Genomic DNA, 12,402 nt, shown 5'->3' on the forward strand with positions numbered 1-12,402 from the left:
CCTCAGAAGATCGAAGAATTAGAAACTCGCTTGGCTTCTGAAGAAAAAGATTTATCTGCTCGCAACTCTAAATATCAGCAATTGAACAAGAATTTCATCATCATGGTTTCAAACAATAGCAATGATGTTAACCGTGCTCGCGAAGCTGCTGTTAAGAAAGTCTGCGTTGAGAATAACATCCCTCTTACAAAGTATAGATTTCCAGAAATCTCTGATAATGAACATATTTCTGATATTTCAGACAGTGGGGGAGAAGATGAAGAATCTGAAGAAGAAATAAGTGGTTCTGAGGCTGAGCGAGATGAAGAAAGATGAAAATTAATCACTTTCATTTGTTGTAAATTCTTTGCCTTCTGAACATTTTCATGTAACCTTAACATCATGCACTCTTTGAGCATTATTTTTCACTCCTTTAATATAAATTCCCTTTGTTCACATTCGCATCCAAAATATCATTCTTTCGCATGTATATGAGTCTATCAACTGGGGCAATTAACATTCCCTTTGCATTCCCATTCTTGCCTTTGTTAATTGACACATCTTGATGGGCTTATCATGATTAATTCTATTTTATAGTCCTTCATTCATTTGGTGCGAATACATTCGCAGTATTCATTTTTCCTTGTAAATCCCTGCAAAACAAAATTAGTATAAAATTTTATATTTATCACAAGGTTTTATTTTGCCTTCCTATGTAAAGGTCTTATCTTGCCTCAATTCTGTGTGATGAGATCGCAGACGCTCTTTACCCTGTAGTGTATCGACCCATTGACCTCATCTTATCTTTTTCTTGTATTATTTCCTCTTCAGGTGTTTTCGCATAAATATGATAAGTCTTAATACTCCCTTGAGTAACAAGCCTTATGACATTTACGTCTTTTGATACAATTAAGCTCCCTAATGGAGGGTGTCGTCCTTATCTCCCCCCTGATTGATCCTTCAAGGAAGCTTACCTCTACCGGGTTAAGGTTATGGCTCTTCCCTTCTGGTTAATCCAACAATCAGTTGATTTCGCAGTCTCATATCCCAACACCGATGAGGTTTATGGTTACGAGACCGCACCCTAAGTGGGGTATCTTTGGACCGAGTGCATCATAGTCAGGACTTTTCAAGAGTGGCAAGGTACGCTCCAGACGCCCAGGGCACTCTTGACTCAACCGTGTACTTTGGCGCCCTGATCGAGTTTCTGTACTCCTTATGAGAGACTTTCTCACCTTAGTCTCTCAATCTAAGATTATTATCTTAAACTGAAAATTAAAGGTACCTCTCCCGGATGGGCATTTTCGTTTGTTCTCACCCCAAATCTCAATGACTCAAGTTCCAGGGTCGGTGTTGCTTTCCCTTGAGTCATGCTTTCTAGGTTTCTCCGACTATGACGTGTGATAGGTCTTATTGTTTTGTCTCTTGCATGTATGCGAACTAGGTTGCACGCCACATCTGGATTCCTAGTCTATCTCGATAAAAATTATCATTTCTGGTGCCTTTTGGTAAGGTCTTATTATAAAAATTCTAATTTTTCTCTTATTGACACGGTATCACTTCATGAAACTAGAATTTATCATTCCATTTTCAATTTTTGAGTTTATACAATTCATACTGAAGTTTTCTTAAAGTATAGCAAATGCGAAGTTTTCAAGGATCATTAGTAGAGGGTTAAGAAGAGTTGATGATGTCAGACAGAATTTTGGAAATAAAATTCACGCTATCCAAAGCTTAGACATATCCATTCCTCATATTACTCATTTACCCCTTCATTTTTTGTATTTCCTTAAGCTCGCAGATGCTTTTCAGAATATTATTTCGCATAATCCTTTCAACCTCCTCTGTGCGATGAGCATCCCACACATCTTTGTTGTCTTGAAAACACAACTTCTGCCTTTGTATTCTTTCTGCTTCTTTAGAAATAATATTTCTGGTTCGCTTAGTATCGTTACCCATATAAAATACTGCTTCAACATTTTTCTTATCTGTTTGTCCAACATTATATATTGTGTCCACCATTAACCTCTCAGCTCTTTGACTTTCTACAGCATGCTTTTTCCAATTTCTTCGCTTACTCTCTCTTTCTTCACACTTGTCTATGTCAATTTCTTGAAAATTTATACTTTCAATTGTATCTCCTCTTATAATACCAACACCCTGGGGTAAAGAAAACTTTATGCACTGATGAAATGTTGAGGCCACGCCCAAGATAATATGCAGCCATGGTCTTCCAATTAGAGCGTTATAGGGCGATTCAACATCCACAACACATAATACAATTTCTGTTGGCATATTTTGAAGAAGAATCCTCATAGTCACTTCACCTTTTGGTTTGTTCGCAGTTCCATTAAAGCCATAAATTTTATATGTTGACGGAATCAATTCATCGTCCCTGCCACCCATGGTTTTGTATGTAGGATAAAATATAATGTCAACAGAACTTCCGGGATCTATTAAGATTTTATTTATTCCCCAAGTGTTTGCTTCATCCTCTTCATCATCATCTTCTTTTGGCTTCGGATTAATTCCTAATCTCACTACTAATGGACATTCATGCGATTCCCCTCCTCCTGGTGTTTCTTCCGCACCAAATGAGATTGTTTGTTTTTGCCAATCTTTCAATGGTGACACTTTCGCAAGATTGAGAATTTATCTTCCATCAGCATCTCTCGCATACACCCTACTTAAGACATTGTCATGAAAGTCTTCGGTGTTCCTGAATGAATGTACAATTGAATTACAATATAGATTCTTCGCTTTCGCACCTACTTCAATTACAAATGTATTCTTTCCTTTCTCCTTTGCATATACATTTCCTACCGACGGTTGCTGTTCTAAGAAATGATCCAATTTTCCTTGTTCAATCATCCTCAATATGATTTTCCTCACATTTCTGCAATTACTTGTTGTGTGTCCGTGAAAGCAATGATATACAAAAAATTCTCTACTCCTCCTCCCTGGAGGTGGTTCATCCCCTACATTATGTGGCTCTGGGATTTCTTTCATTAGGATGACAGCTTTCCACACTTTATCTACCGTAGTATTCAATTTTGTCAAGTTTATTTGTTCCCATACTATCCTTCCACTTCCTTGTCTTTTATTATAATATAGTTGCTGGCCTCCTGAACTTTCTGGTGGATTATTCATTCTTTGGATCTTATTACTACCTCCCTGATTTTGAAATTGCCTATCTCTGTAATCCTTGTCAAATTCTGCTTGATCTGCACTACCCATGGCTATCAGCTTTTGTTCCATTTCTGTAATATTCCTTCCTTGGTTTCCCTGCGATGTACTCGCAACAACATTTGTCATTCTTGGGAGTAAGCTTGCATTTTCACCTTTCGCATCAGGTACTACAACAGGGTACGATTCCATATCTCTTTGCTTCTCCTCAAGTGTTATGTACTCCTCTTGAAATTCGCGTAACTCTGACATTGTTATTGTATCTTTTATCCTGAAGATTTGTGTGTATAATAAATTTGTAGCGAAAAGAGCATTGATAAATGAAAGAATAAGGTGTCTCTCATCCACTCGTCTTCCCATTTCACTACACATGGTTCTCCAGCATGTTGTCAGATGACGCAAACTCTCAGTTGTTCATCTGTGAAGTCCAAATATTGTTTCAATCCCTGGTCTTGACATATTATTGCAGATATATTGTCCTAAAAGTACGTTTTGTAAATGGTGAAATGACCCAATGGATTCTATTGGTAGCCCTTCAAACCATTTCAGAGCTTCCCCTGCCAGACTCGCAGCAAAATACTTACACATTACAGCATCATTATGTTCCCATTGCAATAAAGACCGAGTGTAAGCTTTCACATGTTGTATCGCACAGGCGCTTCCATCAAATATGCTAGTAAAAGCTGGTAATTGCACTTGGATGGTATCATTTCCCTTTGAATTTTCTTTGTAAAGGGAGTTTTCCCAGCTTCCTCCACTGCTTCCTCTAGTTTCCTTTTTCCACCATTTCTTTTCGCAGTCATCATTTCTCTTAATTCCGCCATTTCTTTAAGAATGTCTTCACTGAAGCTCTGATATATATCTTCGGGCATAGGTCTTTTTAATCTTGCTTGCCTTAGTCTATTCTCATGATTATTCTGATGTATTGCCTCTTGTATCACATATTCTTCAGCTTCTTCTCTCCTTCTCCAACGCTTGTCAGTGTGTGTTTCAATCTGTGTTTTATCATGTCTTTCCTCTTCACCTGTTCCATCATGTCGATGTCTTGACATTTCTATTTCTTGTGGTGAAACTCTTCCTTGCTCTGTATCATTCATGCGATGATGTTCGCGCCGCCTTACTCGATTGTCATAATTATTTTGACGTAATGCTTCTTGTAATTCTCTTTCTTCGATGTCTTCCCTTCTTCTTTGTTTGTCTCTTTCATTCCTTGCATTTGTAACTTCCCTTTCACGCTCATTCTCTTCTTTTAACATTTCTCTTCCATGTAGTATCATTTGCATTTTCATTTGCCTCCAATCCTCTTCTTCTCTTGCAAAATCATTATGTGTGCGACGTAGAATTTCACGCGGATGCTCATATCGATTAGTTCCTAAATCTTGAACTATATCCCTTCTCCTTTGTTGGTCCTGCGAATTATCATCTTCTTGCATGTTTTCTTCAATAACTTCCATGTGTTGTCTTCGCCTAGTATCTTCTTGATTAGACCGACTTTCTCTTGATGAACTCTTGCTTGATCTCGATCTTGATCGTGTAGTGCTTCTGGATCTCTGTTCTTGCAATCTAAGATTCTCTTCTCTTAAGTCATCATTCTGACGTAACAGATTCGCACGTTCTTCACCTTCTCTTTGTCGTTGTGCAATCAATATTTTCTAAGCTCTGCAATTGTCATATTCTCATCATTCCCCTCAATTCTTCTTGTCTCACCAGTTTTCTGTGTTTCCTATTCAGTCGAACTTGTTTGCGAAGTATGAACACTTACACTATCATAATCAATATCATTGTTATGCGCTTGTTCACGCTGAGAACCAACTGGATCTTCGTTTCCTTGATTTTCTTCAATTATGTCTTCTTGTCGGTCAAGATTTGTAATTCTTCTTCTTTCAGCAATTTTACTGCCCCTTATGGTTGATGTTCCCTGTTTAATAGTTGATCCAAGTCTTGCCATCTTCAATTTCCAGATCTTACGTTTTCCAAGATTCTATGAATTTACTACCAGGATTTATCACCCAAAGATGTTTCTGGCACCAAAAATGTAGTTGCAGGAAAACCTACAACCACACCCCCAAAGTATTCTAGACAAGCACTCAAGTAATCATAATGAATTCTTTATTAAATTTCAAGGGTTTACAATTGGATATAATGAATAATAAAGGATTACAATGACTTTACTTTCTCTCCAAATAAACTTTCTCTCTCCTAGTTGCTTGTCTAACACTCACTACTAGATCTCTATCCTCGTGATGACTTCCTTCCTTTATATAGTGATTCCTCATAGTGGATGACAGCTAAGAGATCCACTATTTTCGGAATCACTGTGCGGTACATTCGTTCACTTACAATCATTTATTTTCGCACAGACTATACCTCGCATAGAACATCACACGTTTCTCGTGATTCTGCTGACTTTATCCAATATGTCACTGCAATTTTTCCATGTGCGATAGTCCTCGCTTACATTAGATAATCCTTGTTTCGCATACTTATTGATATGTGTGATATTCCACTCCTACATCCCCGTATAGAAACATCGAATCAAGGATATTTTAGAAAGTATTCTTGTATAACAAGGGGTCAGTCTGCTGAAACAAATGACACATCTGGTTGATCTTATTCATATGTAGAATACTTCTTAGTTTGTTCTTGTTATTCTGTTGGAACGATTTTTTGGGGACCATGGTTTTTTTGGGGGGACCATGGTTTTATTTTGGGTAAAGGTATTAGAAGTAATTTTAGGTCACCCCATATCTAGTTATTTATTTAATACCTAATCTACCCTCTTAATTAATTTTAGGTTATGATTAGTGAATGATTTAGTTAAAAACAATTAGTGAGATTAAATTAAAAGATGGGTTTATTATTAGTTGAGTAGAATTATTGAGAGAGTAGAGTTAGAGATGATGAAGGAGAAAAACATGGAAAATATTTTTTTATCCAATTCACTAAGTTTGAGTATTCAAATGATGAAAACTCATCTGATTCTTCATCTCCATCCTCTCCTAAAATATTTGTTAATCTTCAAAATGATCCGGATTTGAACTGGATTTTGAACAGTTCGGTTACTTTATATGAAAAACAAGTAACCCAACTCATCTGAAGCTGTAGTTCGGTTGCCTCGTGAGATGAACAAGTAACCGAACTCATCTGAAAGTGTAGTTCGGTTACTTGTTCCAAACACGTAGGTTACCGAACTCTCTAATAATTTCTAGGAGTTACAGCGTTATGTTCGGTTGGTTCTCAACTAACCGAACTTTGGTGTACAAAGTTCGGTTGGTTCGCAGACTGCATGCACTTTTGATCTAACCGAACTTTACGTAATATAAGAGTATATAAATTTACAAAGTTCGGTTCTTTCGCAAACTTGAACCTAACAGCTAACCAACCGAACTCTGAGTTCGGTTTCTGCGATAAAATTGTGAAGTTACCGAACTTAACAAACAAGAAAAATGTGAAGTTCCAGCATCTATTAGCTAAGTTCGGTTACTTTGTAGTTTTAAATTTTTTTGCGAACAAACCGAACTCCATTGACTAAGTTCGGTTATTTTGGAACTCAACATAGTGGCCACAACAACACAGTTCAGTTAGACTGCATTTGTTTTTTTTTTTCGGTTCTAAGGTTGGAGTTCGGTTAATTTGGAATTTTAAATTTTTTTGCGAAACAACCGAACAGAGAGTTCGGTGACTTTGTTTTAAATCCAATAGAACCGAACTGTTCTTCGTGTTCTTCATTTTCAAGAAGTTCGGTTAGTAAACTAGGGTTTTTTGGAAAATCGACCTAACCGAACATGGCTCTGTAACTCCTATTAAAACCCTATTTTGATGATATCTATTCGATTGAAGCAATCAAAATCAAATTAAAGCGAAGGGTTTGTTGGAAAATACCTCCGGAGTGGTTCCATGGCAGAATCATCAGGTTGCGGCTGGCGTCTTTTATACTCGATAAAATTATTATGTAACCGAACTTAATTGTGATTGCATTGATGTTGTTACATTTCTTGAATATGCGGTGGTGGTGGTGGTAGTAATCGGTGGTTGGTGGTGGTGATAATCGGAGGTGGTGGTGGTGGTAATCGGCGGTGGTGGGCGGTGATGGTGGTGGTGGTAATCGGTGGGTGCTGGTGGTGATAATCGGAAGTGGTGGTGGTGGTAATCGGCGGTGGTGGGCGGTGGTGGTGGGAGGAGGTGGTTATATATATATAGGTGGTTATTAGGTTGGTTTTAAATTAAACTAGGTTAAGGATAGGTTAGTCATTTCAACATTTTAGGACACCCCTTATTACTATAGGGAAGATGGCCTAATAAAACCATGGTCCCCTCAAAAAACCATGGTATTCTTCTGTTGTATCTTACTTCTAGAATACTGAGCCCAATGGGCCGGTACGAAAATATTAAAAAAGCCCAAACTAATCTTGATTCAAGATGAAGTTGAAATTAAATCATGAACCAACTCTGTGGGATATATTTGCCTCATTTGGTGTTGTTAGTCGATAGAATTGATTATGCTACGAAACATCTCTACCTCGAATAGCTCTTTGTTATGCATCTTCTCCAGACAACGGGAGTGTAGAAAATTCTACAAACAATTGTGGTCCGACTTGGATTTTGTACAGATGAAGAGTCAGATTCACCTTCATTTACTCGGAAGACACCAGAATCAATATGATCCTTAAACGTAACATACCCGCTACTTTTTAGGTGAACACAAATGTCTTGACGTTTTTTACATTTCTGAATCGTGGCAGACAACTATTGGCTAACAACGTGGGCGACGGACTCGTGTTACCCTGGAGTGAAAAAGCTGAAAAGCACTTGAAAGGAGAAGGTGAAAGAGAAAAAAAAAAAGTAAAACAAATTTCAATGTTTGTCCCGCTATCGTAGTAGGCATTTGTGAGTGAGGATCTCCAACCTGCTTGAGTTATCGAAAGTACTCGTTCAACATCACTCGTTTTTACAAGTTCATCAGTGCAGTTTAGAATTTTCTGGGGGTTTTTTCAATTCAAGACTTCAACCTTTGGAGTTTAAGGTTTAAGCAAACATCAGCCATTCCTACACTCAATAGGTATTTCTTTTGGCATCTTTTACTTCTTGGTTTTTCAACTATCGTGAAGAGATGAATAGTAGATATATCCAAGGATACTGGATTTTTTTTTTTTTTTTTTCTTTTGACTTAAAAGGTTAAATTTTATTGAAACAAGAAAAAAAAGAATTACAGAAGAAGAAAGCACTGTTCAAGTGCCGCAAAAGGAAACTAAGCTATAACATACAAGCCTTAACAACACCTAACAAAGGCATACAACTCTCTCTCCCAACCCCAAAGAGCTTAAAATAAAAGACATCCAAGCAAATGCCGCAGTCCATTTCTTCCTAGCTGGGGTTCTTTTCCCTCTACCAAGCATATCATTGTTTGTAACCCAGGCCAATTGAGTTTAGCGAGTTCTTTTTCATGGTTTAGCTTGTATTGCCTTTCTACTATGCCACTGAATACATTTTCCGTGTCGGCTTTCTTTCCTCCAACACCTAACAAAGAACTAACATTCACAAGCTTGTCAACCTTTTGCTCCTTAGTCATAGGTCTTCTTCTAGGTATTTCTTCCAGAGTTCTCATCTTCTCAACTGCCATACCTTCTTTATCTGTTTCATACTCCGACTCTTCACTAGAAACATCACAAGATTCAATTGTTACTTTGTCATCGCTAACTTCCTTGTTTCCCTCTTGTTCTCTAATTTCTTCTTTTCTGCTGCCTTTTCCGCTAGATTTCTTCTTCTTTGTAGTATAAACAGTCCAGTTTTCTGATGAAGGTTTGGCTGCCAATTCTATGACCCCATCATGTTGTACACCAGCAGTCAAAATATCCTTTGATTGAGCCACCACCTCCAAGTCTTGTTGCATAGACCTCGTAACCACTTCTGCTGTCCCCCCTGCACTAGTCTCATGAGCCTCTGAATTGGCTGTTGCAGCATTGCTGGCCTTAGGAATCCATCTTTTTTTTTATTAAGCTTTGTCAGGGCTTATTATCTTTAAGGGTTTTCTTGATTTGAATGTTTTAATGCTTGTAATGTTATTTGGTTACTGGAGATGACTTTTCAAGGTTTTTTTGAATTGAGTTTTGTTTTGTGGCTAATTGTGTGTGTATCGGTTGAGAATCTTCGGATCATAAATTGATAGGGTAGTGAATGGTTTGAGGCATTAAGAGTTTCTAAGAGGTTTCAGAATTGTTGGGTTGTGGAGTTTGTGAGAGATTTTCTGGTGAATTTCTTCTAGTCTGAAAACACAGCAAACAAGTGGTGTCTTTGAAGTCGATGGTAAAAGCAATGTCAATCAGCAAGATTCCAGGTGATATTTGGAAGTCGATCATCTCAAGGTTACCAGCAAGATCTGTATTACCATGCAAATGTATAATGCAAGAGTTGGTTAAACCTAATTTCTAATTCAGATGATTTCATGCAAATGCATCTTGATTTCCATAGACAAAACTCTACTTGTCTCATGTTTAGTACATACAAGAACGACATTTATATAATATGCTCAATTGGTTATGACTTGTTAGCATCATTATTGCTTCCTGAAATTGAAGATGAGAATGATAATGTTGAAATGGGTTATTCATTGTCAACATCGAGTGAGGATTCATCATCAACATTGAGAGAGATTGATGGTTATGTAGCTCAAAAGGATTATCCATTTAAAGATTCAGGTCTTGCGGTTGATTTATTTGGTTCTTGTAATGGTTGTGTCTTCCTATGGTTTCATGACAATCAGGATGATCAGGAGCAATTCATTTGTCTTTGGAACCCAGCAACGAGCGAATACAAGAAAATATCTGAAGCACCAAAGAGATATAGACACCACGAAATCAGACTACATGCTTTTTTTTATGATCCCACAACTGATGATTACAAGTTCTTGATTGCTGCACCCTTTGAAGATGACACAAATGAAATGAACTCTTTAGTTCATGTCTATTCGTTAGCATCAGATTCATGGAAAAGCTTTCTAACACCTTATGGTTTCATTTCTGGCAAAACATCTAGCATACTTTTTAAAGGAGATCTTCATTTGCTTGCCATAGGCCAAACCCGTTATTCTATAGTCTCTTTGGATATTAAGAACGAGGAATTCAAATAAATTCAACCACCATTAGGATGTTTACAGCTTCTTGTTGTGGGAGTATTGGAAGAACGCCTTTATGTACTTGTTGAAGATGAAAATGATGATTTTGACATATGGACAATGCAAGTTTATGGAGATCCAAAATCATGGACTAAACGTTATACCATCACCCATAAGATCATAAAGAATAAACGTTATAACACTATCCATGAGATCAGAAAGAGCAGCATTTCTTGTCATTGCTGTTTGTTGAGGTTTATATCGTCTTTTAAGAATGGTGTTATTCTCTTCAGGGAGTTTGGTGACCTATATTTATATGACCCAAAGCATGGGAGCGCTATTAAATGTAAGTTGATATATCAGTCGGCAGAGAATTATTCATAGAGCTTAGTTTCATTAAACTCTGGTACCTATGTCGGAGGAAGAACGGGAAATAGCGCTTACGCAGTGGTTCAGGTATTAATCTTACAAGATGCATCGTCTCGTGTGTTTTTGTTCTTATTAATTACCGATGCAACTTAAAGTGTGTTTATGTTTTTGATTTTTAGATTCTTAGGAATAGAAAAATCTCAGTTCTTGAAGCACGTAATGCCGAACTTGAATCACATAATGTCCAACTGGTTGCTAGCAATGCAGAACTACAGAGGAAGCTCCACGAGTCTCAAGTGGCATATCAACACCTACAACAACACATTAATGCTCAGGTTTGTGTTGTCTTTTTGGATGGAAATTTCATCATCTTTTAGTTGTGTGAATTTCTACTAATAAAGATAGTGTCTTAGGCTAAAAAATTAAAACATGAGTGCTGATTATGCAAATTGAATTAACAAGAAAACGAATGTGTGATCCAAGCAAAACAAAATTTAGCTTGTTGGTCTCTTTTTTGTAAAACAAGTTTTGGGTTTTCTTTGTTGCTATGTGATTTTGATTCTGCAGAAAGAAGCAGTGGGGAGTAAAAAAGATGAAGAAGAAGAAACTGCTATGAACAAGAAAAACTGTCGAAAGACGAAGGCTCAATACCAATATAATACAGTAAGTTTTCTGATTCCCCACTTATGTAAATCTTGAATGCATGGTTATGTTGGGTTAGCAGGGAAAATTTGGTAAAAGCTAACATTTTGTAGATAATTGTTTTATACCTATGCTATGTTTATAGAGGAAAGCTTCGAAAGCGGTTGCAGGGAGTCCAGGAAAAAGCAGTAACTTCGAAGATGAGAGTCTCACCGTGCAGCAGAGAGCTGAGAAAGAGCAAGTTAAACTTGCTCCATTATCGACCGGTGGTATTCTTGAGCCTTACCAAATAAAAGGTATGCATTGGTTAAAATTCTAGGGGTTTGGATATAACTGTATTTATGATACTGGAATGGCATAGAAGTAACTACAAAATCTCTCTTTTATGGCGGTCATTGCTTCATTTTTGTTCCATGGTTGATGATTCTATGTGGACTATTCTAAATAGACTCAGTTATATACCAATCCATCGTGTTGGTCCTTCTATGATTATCTAGGGGTGCTTCTCATTGTTGGCAAATGGAATTTCGAACCCCACTGTTGTAAGGCTTAGTCCTATGGGCTAGCTGCTAGATTGGACATCCACGCCATCATGGGAAGCCTCCTAAGTCATATGGGAATGGCCAATCTAGCAGCTAGATTAGCAGCGGGACCACCATATAATGCTGAACCATTCAGCATTTTAAATCTCAGCCGTTAGATCAGAAAATTTTCTCCCTAACACTGGATGGTTCAGCGTTTAGACCACTTTTTGAGCGTTGAACGGTTCAACATTTCAATCTAGATGATAGTTGAACTGCGAGCAGTTGCTAGGAGAGAGAACTATCAACTAGCAGTGTAAAAAAATTTCCCACACTTTTTACATGATTTGCAACACTTTTTGAGCAATCTAGCACTTCAATCTAGCCCATAGGGGTTGGCCTAATGTTATTTTATAGCCATAAATTAGGAGCTGGTAGGAAGTACATCCTTTGCTGTGAAATGGGGAATTACATGTGTCACAAATGTAAATTATGCACGTCATGTTTGTTGCACATAGGTCGTAAGAGTTAATATCTTCCTTGTCATATAGCGACATATGCAGTAGATTGAAGAAATATGATTTCTCTTTTGTC

At 37.4% G+C, this 12,402-nt stretch overlaps 2 protein-coding genes across 2 annotated transcripts; one reads left to right on the forward strand and one right to left on the reverse strand.

The window, feature by feature from the left end:
- Window positions 1-3,800: 3,800 nt before the first annotated feature.
- Window positions 3,801-4,619, reverse strand: LOC113280125 (trichohyalin-like). The gene has a single exon (XM_026528781.1). The coding sequence runs from the start codon at window positions 4,617-4,619 to the stop codon at window positions 3,801-3,803; it is 819 nt and encodes a 272-aa protein (XP_026384566.1).
- A 4,994-nt stretch (window positions 4,620-9,613) lies between these two features.
- LOC113280126 lies at window positions 9,614-10,291 on the forward strand. The gene has a single exon (XM_026528782.1). The coding sequence runs from the start codon at window positions 9,614-9,616 to the stop codon at window positions 10,289-10,291; it is 678 nt and encodes a 225-aa protein (XP_026384567.1).
- Window positions 10,292-12,402: the final 2,111 nt, after the last annotated feature.

Source organism: Papaver somniferum, chromosome 5 (assembly GCF_003573695.1).
Source record: "Papaver somniferum cultivar HN1 chromosome 5, ASM357369v1, whole genome shotgun sequence".
Classification (NCBI taxonomy): Eukaryota; Viridiplantae; Streptophyta; class Magnoliopsida; order Ranunculales; family Papaveraceae; genus Papaver; species Papaver somniferum.

Coding starts and splice junctions, on each gene's coding strand:
- LOC113280125 (XM_026528781.1), bottom strand. CDS start 4,619: ATGGAAGTTATTGAAGAAAACATGCAAGAAGATGATAATTCGCAGGAC.
- LOC113280126 (XM_026528782.1), top strand. CDS start 9,614: ATGCATCTTGATTTCCATAGACAAAACTCTACTTGTCTCATGTTTAGT.